Source organism: Bufo bufo, chromosome 8 (assembly GCF_905171765.1).
Source record: "Bufo bufo chromosome 8, aBufBuf1.1, whole genome shotgun sequence".
NCBI lineage: Eukaryota > Metazoa > Chordata > Amphibia > Anura > Bufonidae > Bufo > Bufo bufo.
Genome location: NC_053396.1, coordinates 22,397,764 through 22,412,281, shown reverse-complemented (window position 1 = coordinate 22,412,281; position 14,518 = coordinate 22,397,764). Strand labels below are relative to the sequence as shown.

The 14,518-nt window shown below is 43.1% G+C and overlaps 2 protein-coding genes across 5 annotated transcripts in view; both read right to left on the bottom strand.

Annotated features, from left to right (window-relative positions):
* LOC121009270 (ficolin-1-like) overlaps window positions 1–14,220 on the bottom strand; it is a 33,162-nt gene extending 18,942 nt beyond the window's left edge. For 2 of the 4 annotated variants that reach the window (XM_040442273.1, XM_040442272.1), the window contains exons 1-7: window positions 14,112–14,219; window positions 13,439–13,552; window positions 13,079–13,132; window positions 5,763–5,801; window positions 4,911–5,038; window positions 4,667–4,796; window positions 3,864–3,998 (exon numbers count right to left, since the gene is read on the bottom strand). In XM_040442273.1, the coding sequence (XP_040298207.1) occupies window positions 3,864–3,998; window positions 4,667–4,796; window positions 4,911–5,038; window positions 5,763–5,801; window positions 13,079–13,132; window positions 13,439–13,552; window positions 14,112–14,181 (670 nt within the window). In that variant the 5' untranslated portion in view covers window positions 14,182–14,219. Of the gene's footprint in view, window positions 1–3,863; window positions 3,999–4,666; window positions 4,797–4,910; window positions 5,039–5,762; window positions 5,802–13,078; window positions 13,133–13,438; window positions 13,553–14,111 lie in introns of all 4 variants that reach the window. The other 2 variants (XM_040442271.1, XM_040442274.1) reach the window with 2 other exon arrangements.
* The window catches only part of LOC121009278 (ficolin-1-like), a 255,418-nt gene that overhangs the window by 177,782 nt on the left and 63,118 nt on the right, over window positions 1–14,518 (bottom strand). The window lies entirely within an intron of this gene.

Below are 14,518 nucleotides of genomic sequence, written 5' to 3'. Positions count from 1 at the left end.
GGCTATGGGGTAGAGTGGCAAGACGAAAGCCTTTTCTTACGAAGAAAAATATCCAAGCCAGGCTACATTTTGCAAAACCCCATCTGAAGTCTCCCAAAAGCATGTGGGAAAAGGTGTTATGGTCTGATGAAACCAAGGTTAAACTTTTTGGCCATAATTCCAAAAGATATGTTTGGTGCAAAAACAACACTGCACATCACCAAAAGAACACCATCCCAACAGTGAAGCATGGTGGTGGCAGCATCATGCCAAGGGGCTGTTTTTCTTCAGCTAGAACTGGGGCCTTAGTTAAGCTAAAGGAAATTATGAACAGTTCCAAATACCAGTCAATATTGGCACAAAACCTTCAGGATTCTGCTAGAAAGCTGAACATGAAGAGGAACTTCATCTTTCAGCATGACAACGACCCAAAGCATACATCCAAATCAACAAAGGAATGGCTTCACCAGAAGAAGATTAAAGTTTTGGAATGGCCCAGCCAGAGCCCAGACTTGAATCCGATTGAAAATCTGTGGGGTGATCTGAAGAGGGCTGTGCACAGGAGATGCCCTCGTAATCTGACAGATTTGGAGTGTTTTTGCAAAGAAGAGTGGGCAAATCTTGCCAAGTCAAAATGTGCCATGCTGATAGACTCATACCCAAAACGACTGAGTGCTGTAATAAAATGAAAAGATGCTTCAACAAAGTATTAGTTTAAGGGTGTGCACACGTATGCAACCATATTATTTTATTTTTATATTTTTTCTTCCATCTACCTAAAAGATTTCAGTTTGTTTTTCAATTGAGTTGTACAGTTTATAGGTCACAATAAAGGTGGAAAAAGTTCTGAAATTATTTATCTTTGTCTCATTTTTTTACATCGCAGATACCTGACATTTTAACAGGGGTGTGTAGACTTTTTATATCCTCTGCATATGCCATAAAACTGGCATACAGTATATCAGTTAGTAAATGACCCCCATAGTGTCCCCCTGCTAACCAACCCACTCCTAACCAATCAGTGGTGTAACCTGCAATTGCTCAATTTACCTTCTGCATCACCACAAAGTAAACTATTGCACAGTGCCCATCCAAATCAACGGCTGTCTGTGTCTTGCAGGACAGGACAGGTCCTCCAGAGTGAGAGACACTCTTTGTGATCGCTACCTCTGGAGATGAAGATCCTGAACAGCAGATGTTCAAAATTCCTACTTTCTTTTTTGAATGAGTACAAATGAGTACCTTGTTGACGAGCAGGTACTGGCAGCAGACCCTTTTGCAAGATGGCCATCACTCTGGAAGCGTAGGATGCCAATATTGCTAATTAAAAATTCCTTAATCCAAGGGACAGTACTACAGCAAGTAGTTGAGCCAACCCGGAAGGAGGCCATTTTAGATTTAGTATTCACAAATGGGAATTTGGTATCTGATATTACTGTAGGGGAAAGCCTGGGATCTAGTGATCACCAGTCAGTGTAGTTTACTATAAGTACAGTGACTGAGTCACACCACACAAAAACAAAAGTTTTAGATTTTAGAAAAACTGACTTTTCTAAAATTAGATTAGTGGTATATGAGTCCCTATCAGATTGGAACAGTTTCAATGGAGTTCAGGAGAAATGGGACTACTTAAAAGTGGCACTATTGAAGGTAACAGATAATTGCATTAGGCTTGTCAGTAAAAGCAAAAAAAGGAAGAGACCACTGTGGTACTCAGCAGAAGTGGCCAAAATCATTAAAAACAAAAAAGATAGCATTTAGTAATTATTAAAAAAATAAAAAATGTCTAAGATTAGGCAGAGAGAGGCCAAACAAGTTATAAGAGCTTCTAAAACACAGGCAGAAGAGAAATTAGCTCAGTCAGTAAAAAAAGGCGATAAGACATTCTTTAGATACATACGTAAATGAAAAAAGGAAACTAAAACAAGGAATTACCAAATTAAAAACAAAAGAAGGAAGGTATATGGAAGAAGATAAAGAACTAGCTGACTGCCTCAATTAATACTTCTGTTCAGTTTTTACAAAGGAAAATGAAGAAAAAGGATCTCAGTTAGGAAGGAAGACTAATGAATCTTTTGATGCATGTATCTTTACAGAGGAAGATGTTCTAAGTCAGCTGTCTAAAATGAATACAAATAAGTCACAGGGGCCTGATGGGATACACCCAAAGCAATTAAAAGAGCTCAGCGGTGAACTAGCAAAACCATTAACAGATTTATTTAACCAATCACTGGTAACAGGAGTCGTCCCAGAAGATTCGAAATTAGCAAATGTTGTGCCCATTCACAAGAAAGGTAGTAGGGAGGAATCGGGCAACTATAGGTCAGTAAGCCTGACATCAATAGTGGGGAAAATAATGGAAACCATACTTAAGGAGAGGATTGTGGAACATCTAAAATCCCATGGATTGAAAGATGAAAAACAGCATGGGTTTACTTCAGGGAGATCACGTCAAACTAATCTTATTGATTTTTTTGATTGGGTGACTAAAATAATAGATGGCGGAGGTGCAGTAGACATCGCTTATCTAGACTTTAGTAAGGCTTTTGATACTGTCCCACATAGAAGGCTTATCAATAAATTGCAGTCTTTGTGCTTGGACTCCCATATTGTTGAATGGATAAGGCAGTGGCTGAGGGACAGGCAACAGAGGGTTGTAGTCAATGGAGTATATTCAGAACATGGTCTTGTTACCAGTGGCGTACATCAGGGATCTGTTCTGGGACCCATATTGTTTAATATCTTTATCAGCAAAATTGCAGAAGGCCTCGATGGTAAGGTGTGTCTTTTTGCTGATGACACAAAGATTTGTAGCAGGGCTGATGTTCCTGGAGGGATACACCAAATGGAAAAGGATTTAGGAAAACTAGAGGAATGGTCAAAAATCTGGCAACTAAAATTTAATGTTGATAAGTGCAAGATAAAAACCCAAGAGCAGAATATAAAATCAGTGATACAGTCCTAACCCCAGTATCTGAGGAAAGGGATTTAGGGGTCATTATTTCAGAAGACTTAAAGGTAGGCAGACAATGTCATAGAGCAGCAGGAAATGCTAGCAGAATGCTTGGGTGTATAGGGAGAGGCATTACCAGTAGAAAGAGGGAGGTGCTCATGCCGCTCTACAGAATACTAGTGAGACCTCATTTTGAGTATTGTGCGCAGTACTGGAGACCATATCTCCAGAAGGATATTGATACTTTGGAGAGAGTTCAGAGAAGAGCTACTAAACTGGTACATGGATTGCAGGATAAAACTTACCAGGAAAGGTTAAAGGACCTTAACATGTATAGCTTGGAAGAAAGACGAGACAGAGGGGATATGATAGAAACTTTTAAATACATAAAGGGAATCAACAAGGTAAAAGAGGAGAGAATATTTAAAAGAAGAAAAACTGCTACAAGAGGACATCGTTTTAAATTAGAGGGGCAAAGGTTTAAAAGTAATATCAGGAAGTATTACTTTACTGAGAGAGTAGTGGATGCATGGAATAGCCTTCCTGCAGAAGTGGCAGCTGCAAATACAGTGAATGAGTTTAAGCATGCATGGGATAGGCATAAGCCATCCTTCATATAAGATAGGGCCAGGGGCTATCCATAGTATTCAGTATATTGGGCAGACTAGATGGGCCAAATGGTTCTTATCTGACGACACATTCTATGTTTCTATTATCAGACAGCATTATAGTTTCCCAGTAGACATATCATTCATAGCTAACATATCAATACACACTGTTCGGTGTATTCATATTCCTATACAACCTTTGGGGGGTCATCTAGGGCCACCTGTAGAGCTACTGCTCCCATTCAGCCAGTGTATTAGATGCTATTTTTATATGGAGTTAAACAAACCTCTATGAAGGACATTTTGGCCAAATTGCCCCTCACCTGCAGTTCCTTCCTGATAGGCTCCAATTATTAATTTGTATTTCTCAGATTCATCCAATACTTTAAAGCTTGCATACTTGGCGAACACAATTTTGCCTTCAAAATCTTGTAGATCAACACGTAATTCCCATGTTCCTGGAGATAGATGAGAGCAGCAGCTTTAGAAGCTGGAAACTAAAATACAGTAGCTACAAAAACAAGGCTTGAAGAGCCTTTCCAAAACTAAACTTATTCCAACAAAATAAAGGAGACCATACCACACTTTAGTCTCAGAGTAAACAATTCTATGCAAACCTAACTGCAGCACAGATCTTACATCTTCAGAGAGATGGAGCCCTTTGTTCAAACCAGGGCCTTTGTTAAATACCTGGTCTTATGACCAGAAGTGACCTGAGAACTACATATCATGCCTGGGGGTGAGAAGGTGGGGATAGAGATAACTGTTGACAAGCATTAGGCCAATAGCTATCTTATGTGTATGGACCACTTCAATTCTACATAGCCATTATGTGTGGTCTAGAAAAGATGGTAGGGATCTCCAGGACAAGGATGTGGATCTGTAAGTCCAACTTTGGGTAAATGCAGTAACCAAAACTCTATACTAATCTAGTTGCCATAGTTTCATAATCCAGAGAAGATAATGAGCAGTGCCCTCAAATAATGGAGCTCTAGGTCAGCTGGTCCATAACAGGCCAGCGACAACTGCTTATAGACCCTTCAACCTTGGATACACAGTAATAGGTCCAGCAGCGAGCAGAAAAAAAAAAAATCAATAGAGAGATGATCTACAGGTTCCCCATTACCTGTTAAAGTTATTTGATGAATATTTTCATTTCCCAGCCAAAACTCACTTAGCCGACTGCCAAAGCCTTTCTTATAAGCATCCCAAGTGCGGAAGAAGTCTACTGACCCATCCCAACGTCTCTGTATTACCTAAAGGCAAGAGAAGACCAGATTCAATAGTAGAGGATATGGTCGCAATGGATCCACATTTTCCAAATAAAATATCTCCTTGTGACTTCCCGTTCACGTATTGTATATACTTACAATCCATCCTCCATCATCTGTGTCCATATCACACAGGACCTTCAGGGGCCGGCTGCCATCTGGATATATGGTATACCAGTCACTGAGGACTGCCCCCTGATATTGTATTTCTTTGCAGTTCCTGGCAGCTAGGAGACATATAGAAAAATTATTTTTGTAAACTTTGAGTTATTAGAAAACCGGGGTTCTCCATTTAGGATTGTCACCAAACAGGAGATGTGTAAACGCAGCTATAAAGAGCAACTTTCACTCCAGAAGACCCTGTATGTCTGAGCACACAGACATACCATTGAGTTCAAAGGAAATTGTGCAATTCTTAATTTCCCCTGTGGTGGTGCTGTAGGAAAACTGAACACTTGCTGCAAGGTTCCCTCATGGATTAAAACTGATCACATTGGGTCCTGGCAGCAGAAGACCTTGTGATCAACTTATTGATCACAAGGTCTTCTGCTGCCAGGACCCAATTGGTCAGGGGACCCTTGGTGGAGCAGAAGTTCAGCTCTCACTAAGGGTTCATTTACACGGGCAGATAATCCGCCATAACAAACGTAGATTGACTATGTAGTAAGCTGCGCATTTTCTTCAATTTACACAATGTAGTCATATTTTGTATATAAGGATGATCATAGGTTTGTCCCACTATGGTTTACTTTACTGTCAGCAGCACTTCTCCTGCTTAACCGAGGGAATGTGCTGCCGACTAGCAATAATTTTTATGTTCTTATAAAAGATGAGATCAACAATAAATGAGCATTGTCTCGTTTATCGATGATTGATGCACATGGCCATGATTGGGAACAATCACTTGGACGATTATTGTCCCAGGTAATGGGGTCTAGACACATAACTTACCATAGACTGGCTCAGTCGTCCCTCTTTCTCCTTTCTCTCCTATAAGAAAAAAATATATATAAATGTAAGCGAGTGTAATAAGAGCAGTTGTCCTTCCATATCCCTCCACAGCGGCCAGGTCGATGGTAGAGCATAAAATGTGCCTGTTGTTTGAAAGAACTTTTTCACTGGAGAATTGTAATATACCGTACTTGTAGTAGGTGAGTAATCACTGTATCACTGAAATATTGTCTACCTAAAACATAACTTTTATTTATCAATAATATAAGATAAATCCCACTAAAACAAAATATCAAAAATATCAACATAAATAGTTCTAGGGGTATTTTCAATTGCGAGATCAGAGAGGTAATATTATTCAAATAAAACTACCACCATGCCACACATGTTTTGTTGATTGATATGTAGAGTCCAGTACTTCCTATATGTGATGCCAGGTAGTTGTAGGGTTATCAGATGTATTTAGGCAGCCACCTTCATCTATCTTTCAGGATAAATATTGATACTTTAAATCAATGTTCCTTTCGTTTATCCTTCAGGATTAATATTAGTGCTTCAAGGTCAGGGTATGGGGGACCTCTCCCTATTAATACCCTATTAATACTATTATTCCCTGCCTGAAAGCGGAGGAATCGCCCCAAAAGGGGCAGCCCCACTTATCGGTGGCTGTCCTTATTATACTTTCCTTCCCTGAATAGTCCCCCTAGACAGTTCTTGTTTTCTTCGCGAAGCGTTTCCCCTGTCTCACACAGACAGGTTCATGAGGGGATGATGTCAGTAAGGAGCATAATGGCTCCAGCGATGTGCCAGTTAGGAGAAAAAATGTGGCGAATGACAGGATAATCAAAGCATTGCTTTATATTGCCCTATTTTTACCTGTTAAGAATTAAATTTCCCAGGCCTCCCTGCGTGCGTTCCAGAGTATTACGGATGCGTGAGATACCTAACGCGAGTCACTGGTATGTACCCGCTTTCCTACATGCGCTCCAGGGCATCGCGCATGCGTGAAATAGATAACGTGAGTCCCTGGCGCATCCCGCTTGCGTTACATTAGGTGCCGCACATGCGCAGGATTTTCTAATCACTTGCGGTGTTTTAAAATATGTTCTAATAGAGATATCACGCATGCGTCTCGCATATGTAAACCTTGTGCGTTGTCTTAGAAATCAAATAGGAATATTTGAGTGATGTATCTAGACAAACGCTAATGTAGTACTTTGGAAACAAAACGCTATATACTGGCTTTTTAATAAATGTGGGAAAGGTAATGAGTGGGATAAAGAGGAAATATAAAAATGGTTCACTATGGAATCTATTCTGCTCCTATTTATGATGAACCTTCTCATTATTAGATATCAGAATTTTGGTGTTCGACCTTTCTTGGTCTGATTGTCACACGTAATGGAGAGGGTAAACACCAGAATACACACAGAAGGGAATAGACCAGAGTCTAGGCCTCAAAGCTAAGGAAGAGGGATGGTGACCTCCTAGGAATCCCTAGACCTCTCCATGACTCCTGCCACTATGAGTAGACCCAGAAGGTGGAAATACTTATACACCGGAACCTAGCCCTGGAGACCCTGGAAGCCCTAGGAATGGCGGCAGGGAATGATACTACTGGTTTCTTCCCAGATGAAGGAACCAGCGTCTCCCTGCTAGAAAACAACACACACAAGCCAACAACAAAATGCAAAACAGAGTGCACTTATCTTTAAAAAATAATGGAGGAGCAGGAGATCCAAAGGAACAACACTCCATCTCAACCAACAACAAGCAGGAAATATCAACTGCATGGTAAGCAGTGTGAGTAAGGACTAAATAGAGCCTCAGTAATGACCACGAGCTGCACCTGACGAGAGGTGTGGTCATTACTAAACAACAACACTGCAAGGTGAGAACAGAGAGACTGTCAGAAAACTTAGCATGCCGCCGGTCTCTCAGATCTTCTCACCTCTTTCATGGGAGGGACCGTGACAGTACCCCCATACAGGTGACTTCCGGACACCCAGGGCCGACTTTATCAGGATGCGCCCTGTGAAAGGCCTTCACAAGGCGACTGGCAGTAACATCGGTAGCAGGAACCCACATTCTTTCCTCAGGACCGTAGCCTTTCCAGTGCACGAGGTACTGAAAAGATCTACGGCGAATTTGTGAGTTCACCATCCTGGCAATCTGAAATTCAAGGTTACCGTCCACCAAGACAGGAGTGGGAGGCAAGGAGGACAGTTCAGCAGATTCGACATATATTTTCAGCAATGATTTGTGAAAAATATTATGAATTTTTAAAGCCTGCGGAAGTTCAAGACGAAAGTCAACTGGATTAATAATGGCAGAGATCTTATATGGCCCAATAAACCTTGGCCCCAACTTCCAAGAAAGTACCTTCAACTTAATGTTTCTTGAGGACAGCCACACAGAATCACCCACTCTCATGTCCGGACCACTCATACGTCTCTTGTCAGCCATCTGTTTATACTTTTTGCCCATCTTTTTTAAATTCTTTTGAATTTCTCGCTAAATAGATGACAACGAAGAGGAAAATATTTCCTCTTCTGGTATACCAGAAGTCTCAGTACCAGAAAATGTGCCTGTGACGAATACCGCACCTCGCTGCCCGCCTGACATCAACTACGTCGAGCTCTCGGGATACAGTATAGTCACTGGTTACCAAGATGTGACGTTACACCCTCCTTAGGAGCACGTAAGGTCAGCTTGATACAGTTTACAGAGACACCTCCTGTCCACGTGGGCACAGAGAGGCAACAAGCTGAGAGAGCCTTTTCACTGCCCCAGTGAAACAGCGCTTCCTCAGCCCTGGAATACTGCCACCAGTTTCTTGTTTGATATAAGCGCGGTCCGCTAAAGGGATTATATAGGGTAAGAAACCAACCCGTGGTAGCGTATTACTAGGCCGAAACACGGACATGGGGATTCGTGATCGAGATACAAGACAGCACAAGATTAAATTATATATTTTATCGCCTTAAGGGCTCACTAGAAATAACTCTATACACACAAAGAATATATACAGTGGTCTGAGGTTACAAATACAGATGTCAGAAGTCAGTTTACCAGGTATATGAGTCCTTTGGGTTGTGATGAGTTCTTAGCTGTAGTCACATGGGGAGAATCAGGTGCTTCTCCCTGGGCCTCCAACACCTCTGCCTCAAGTTCAGGAAAAAGGCCGGATACAACCACCCCATCAGCTAATATCGAGCCAGGATCCTCCGACTCACTCCCCTCCCCTCGGGAAAGCTCCGCGACAAAGCATCCGCTTTGACGTTCCTAACCCCAGGGTGATAGGTGACAACGAAATAAAATCTGGTAAAAAACAGCAACCATCTGGCCTGCCTTGGGTTCAGATGTTTAGCGACTCCAGATAAGGCCTCATGCACATGACCGTGGTGTGTTTTGCGGTCCGCAAATCGCGGATCCGCAAAACACGGATGGCGTCCGTGCGCGTTCCACAATTTGCAGAACGGCACGGACAGCCTTCAATATAAATGCCTATGCTTGTCCGCAAAGTGCGGACAAGAATAGGACATGTTATATTTTTTTAGCGGGGCCACGGAACGGAGCAACGGATGCGAACAGCACCTTGACGTTTAACATAAGGACATACTTTAACAAAATGTCCCCTTTACCACAGAAAAAGCTGAGTCTTTTCTTAACCCTAAAGTTCTTATCACCAGGTCCAGAAGTGACCTCCCCCAACTGCATTGGCTCATCAGACATGTGCTGAAGAGACCCCCTAACCAAAGTCTCGGAAGAACCTTAGATCTCTCCCTCAGGCGTCTATCAATACGTACAGCCAGAGACATGGCCGCCTCCAATGACTCTGGATATTCGTGAAATGCCCAAGCGTCCTTCAGGTTCTCGGCTAACCCTTCAAAGAATTGACTACAGAGGGCTGGGTCATTCCACCAGTATCAGTTGCCCATCTCCTAAATTCAGAGCAATAGGACTCAACAGAACGCTCTGCCTGGCGTAAGCCACTCAACTTAGTTTCGGGCAGGGAGACCCGATCTCGGTCATCGTAGATGTAACGGTCACGTCCACACACACACAGGGGGAAGGATAGTGACCACTGCGCTCCACCCTCACCCCTGGCCCTGCCTACTTGCCTCACGAGTCCTGATGACAGGGGACAACAGGACGACAGTCCCTAACTTAGGATATGTGCAGGGAAGACAGACAAGACAAAATACAGAACATGAACGGATCGGGTCAAAACCAAGAGAGCTACGCAGTACAAAGGATTAAGCAAAGAATGGTCAGGAGAAGCCGGGGTCAAATACCAGGAGAGCAGAGAAGTACAAGAGGAGTCCTAAGAGAGTAGTCAGGTGGGAGCCGAGGTCACAATACCAGGACGGATGCGCAGTACAGGAGGAGCAGGCAAAAGGATGGTCAGGTAACAGAATCAGGTAAGTATTCAGCAGTCCAACAAATAGCCAGGAACCTAGAAATTAACAGGCAACCTGTAGCCAGCAGGCTGCCTGTATTTATAGTGGGGAGTGAGGGTCATGTGACGTGGCCAGCGTCACATGACCGACAGACCAACCAGTCGAGCACCGAGTGATCAGCTCGGCGCTCAAGGCAGACTTAGGAGCAGGGAGCCACCCAGCTAGTAAAGCCTCCCTGGGAATGAGGTCAACCACAGATCCTCATTCCCAAAGCTAAGCAACAGGTCTGCGGGCGATGGGGGACCGAGTGCACCTTCGGAACCCCGTGACAGTAGAAAAGCCCCAGAGCTCTGAAAAATTCATCTATCGACCAAAGTGATTGTGATCTGGTCGGCAAAGAAAAAGCCCAAGACTGAGCGTCACCTTTTAGTAATGAAATAATAATCCCCACTCTGACTCTCGTCCCCAAACAGCTGATCGTGGGGGTGCTGGGGGGCAGACCCCCACCTATCAGATACCAGGACGTAATTTAAAATATAGTTTGCACGACTCCCTGAACCGAATAAAGTTTTCACTTCCCCCGGAAAACCTTGGACTGCCTCTGAGGACTTAAAAGTACTAATGGTTCTGTATCTCTCTTGTGTTAGCTAGAAAGCCTAGGTATGATATTGTAATGTATTGTTGCTGCACAGGTAGGACCAAGTGGTAAAGTCATAATTAGGTCTAACACTTTGTAAGGGTAACCCGCTGCTAATCTGCATGTTTTGAGGACGTAGTCCTCATGAAAATATGGGAGAATACCCGTTCCTCCTCCTATTTGTCTGTGTTCTAAGGCCTTGCGCACCGCCTTATGGATACCTATGTTTTAGCTACCTGATTCAATCATCAAGGTGACAAAGCGTAAAGCATATTTAGACATTGTTGTCGGAAGGGAATACCGGATAAAGCCACCCTTCTAGTTGCTGGCGTTTCATTGCATATTGGGGGGATATCAGAGTAAAGACACCCCCATGCTTCTTTCTTTGGTACTAAGGCCCAGTACACCAAGGAAAGCCAGGAATGAGCGCTTAGTGCACACCTGTTTGGTTCTCTTGTAATACCCGAGAGGGAAAATGTTCTCGGACACCCTACTCGTCCGGGCAGAAACCTTGTGGTAGCCGTTACTATACCAGTTTAGTAACTGTATATATAGTCTAATGCAGCCCTTTAACTTCCCTTGGGTACCCTTGGAACTTACCCTAAGCACAAGCCGAGGGTGGCTTGCCTCTTAAATAAGGGGGAATGTAACGCCCCAAGTGGCATTACCACTCCTACACCTTGCTTCTGTCTGTATATGCAATAACCATGTAATCTTATGCCTTTATTCCAGGTCCTCCATGTAGTGTGCATTTCTTCCTATGCATTTGTATTGTTCATGTAATAACCTGGTTCCCCAGCGGGTGGCAGCAGACTTGGCAGTGCTACTCCACAGAGGGTGGAACCTGGCTTTCAAGCTCTCTGATACTCTCCTCCAAGGAGCAAGTACGATCTAGTTAGAACCAGTTGGGGCCTATATCCTATGTTGTAGGGAGGAAAGCAGAATGCTCGTCCCTGGTGGGACTGAGCTCTCCCTAAAAGCCAACCAAGACAAGAAGTTCCTAGGATCACAGTGAGAGACAGACTTAGAACAACAGCATCAAGCAGAAAGGAAAGCATTCCTATTTAATATTGCCGACATAGCAGGGCTGAGTGAGTACACTATAGATTCAGCAGAGAGAAGTTTGTGGTGCAGAAGTTGTTTGCCTGCCAAAGCCCTGCTAAAACCTGTTGGGAACCAAGACAAGTTCTGTGGATTGTTTGTATTATCGTTTATGCAAAGTAATGCAACTGTTGAACTTCCAAACAACCAAGTCTGGACTCAACTTTATTTCTACACTATCCAAGTTAACTACCCTTTTGCACTGCTTCGGATGACCACGTCTGGGATCCAACCGTATCCAGGTCGGAGCACCGTAACACGTGGATACAACACCTACAGAGACATTCTAGGCCACTCTACACCACGCTGGCAATCCTACCCTGGGTACCACCAATACCATCTACAAAGGGGACTCCATGTCACCGTTGCTTAACTGCAACTGGGGCCACGTTTACTTGCTCTATAAGAGGGACATATTTTGTAGAAACCTCCTGAGGGGCAAGGGATCCCCCAGACGCTGAACCCGGTCGTTGCACTGCCACCTGCTGGCCAACATAGGAATTGCAGCTCTTATACGCTGGGTCTCTTCAGAGACCCAGCCCATTAGAATGAATTAGAACCCAGAAGTGCACGTTTCCAGGATTTTTACTCTTTAGATGCAGTGATCACACTTGATCACGGCATCTAAAAGCTGTAATGTCTGTGGTTGGCATTATTGCAACGTTTGAAACAGCAGAGACCCGCTGGCCGTATCACCTGCTGCACACGAGAGCGGGTACCATGTTTAAAGACTCCACTAGCACCGTACGGTGCTAGTAGCGAAGGGGTTAAAGAAGCTGCAATGCTCTGGTGAGCATCACAGCCTCCTTACGGCTCGCCAAACACAGAGCCATATGTTGGATGGTGGCTGTGCTTGGTATTGCAGTTGAGTCCCATTCACTTGAATTGGACTAAGCTACATCTAGGCCATGTGACCAATGAACGCAACGTCACGTGACCTAGGAAGAGGCTGCAGCACACACCTCACTCTCTCCAAACAGCTGATCGTGGGGGTGCTGGGGGGCAGACCCCCACCTATCAGATACCAATGACCTGTCCTGAGGATATGTCAATATTAAACACTCAGACAACCCCTATAAAAGTGGAAAGCACCAAAAAGATGGCATCCTCGTCGGGCCCCAAGTTAATTTCACATTATTGTTATATTTTATCATATGTAAATGTTCTTTACTAACCTTTTTTGCCTGGAGGTCCAACCTTTCCTGGTCCTCCCACAGATCCCGTTTGCCCTGGAAAAAAAATACCAACAGACTTATATACAGTATCATACATAGAGAACGGGGGCCCCATAGCAAAGGTAAACATTAGACCCCTTTCAGGTTCTGCTTGACACCACCACATCCCTGTGCAAGATCTCACCATCCATCACAATAGGGACAAGACCAAACTGGAGCCCCAAAGCAGCCGCATGCATTACCCCTATGGTATGTGTGCCCACTTTTTGTAAATTAATAGATTTCTGAAAGTAGAGGGACACTTTATAAGATGAAACAGATTCTATAGTCCATAAACATAATTATTGGCTTTGTGCCAACCTTTTTCTCCTGGTGCCCCAACATCTCCTTTTTGACCCGGGAGGCCAGGATGACCAGGACAGCCTCGAAGAATCGACAATTTGTCATTTTCCCCAATTCCCAAAACTTTTACTTCTGTCAATAAAAAATGACACACATATAACGGACAACTAAAATATTACAAGCATATAATAGACGGGCAAATAGAAATGAAAAGAAGACCACTCACCCATCAAAACAAATACAAGATACATTCATATACAGTATAAGTTTGTTTACTGATATTGTGCTGGTTTCTGACTCACCCTCATATTAATATATGACGTGTGGTTAAGGCTGTGTTCCCACAATGCAAAGGTAAATACGAATGACATATGTATAATAGACAACTAAAATATTACAAGCATGTAACAGACAGGCAAATAGAAATGAAATGAAGACCACTCATCCATAAAACACAAGGAACAAATTAATATATGACATATGTGTGGTTAAGGCTGTGTTCACACAGTGCAATTGCATTGTTTTTCTTTTCATATGATTTTTCAAACATTGCTGCAAAATGGTTTCTGGTATCATAAATCTGTGCTACTGTTGTCATAATTTTCACAAAATCATAGCAAAAATCACAATGTAATCGTAACTTGTGAACACAGCCTAAAGAGTAATGATCAGTTGCTCATGAAGTACTCACCCGGACATGACTGATCACTGCTACAGAGCCCGGACACCATTCCCAGCAGTAGTAGTACTGGCACACGCATGACGGCCTCAAGAAGTTTACACCGGCCTTCCAGATAACTCTCAGACCTTTCTAAATACAGTTGTAGCCAAGACCCTTCCCTTTTATATATGTCATGTGCCGCCGCCCTCCACACTTCTGGTGCCAAGGGAGCTGTACTTTTCCATGTTCTTATTAAATATTTCCCAACAGGATTAATGATACATAGGCCTCAAATGTTTGCTGTTCAAATGTAACTCATCCCCTCCAATGATTAATTTATAGAATTAATAGGTTAAAGGGGTTGGCCACTATATAAGTACTTTCCACTATATAGTGAGAGGTAGGGTAAAAAATAGTTTCCTAATATACTTTATAAA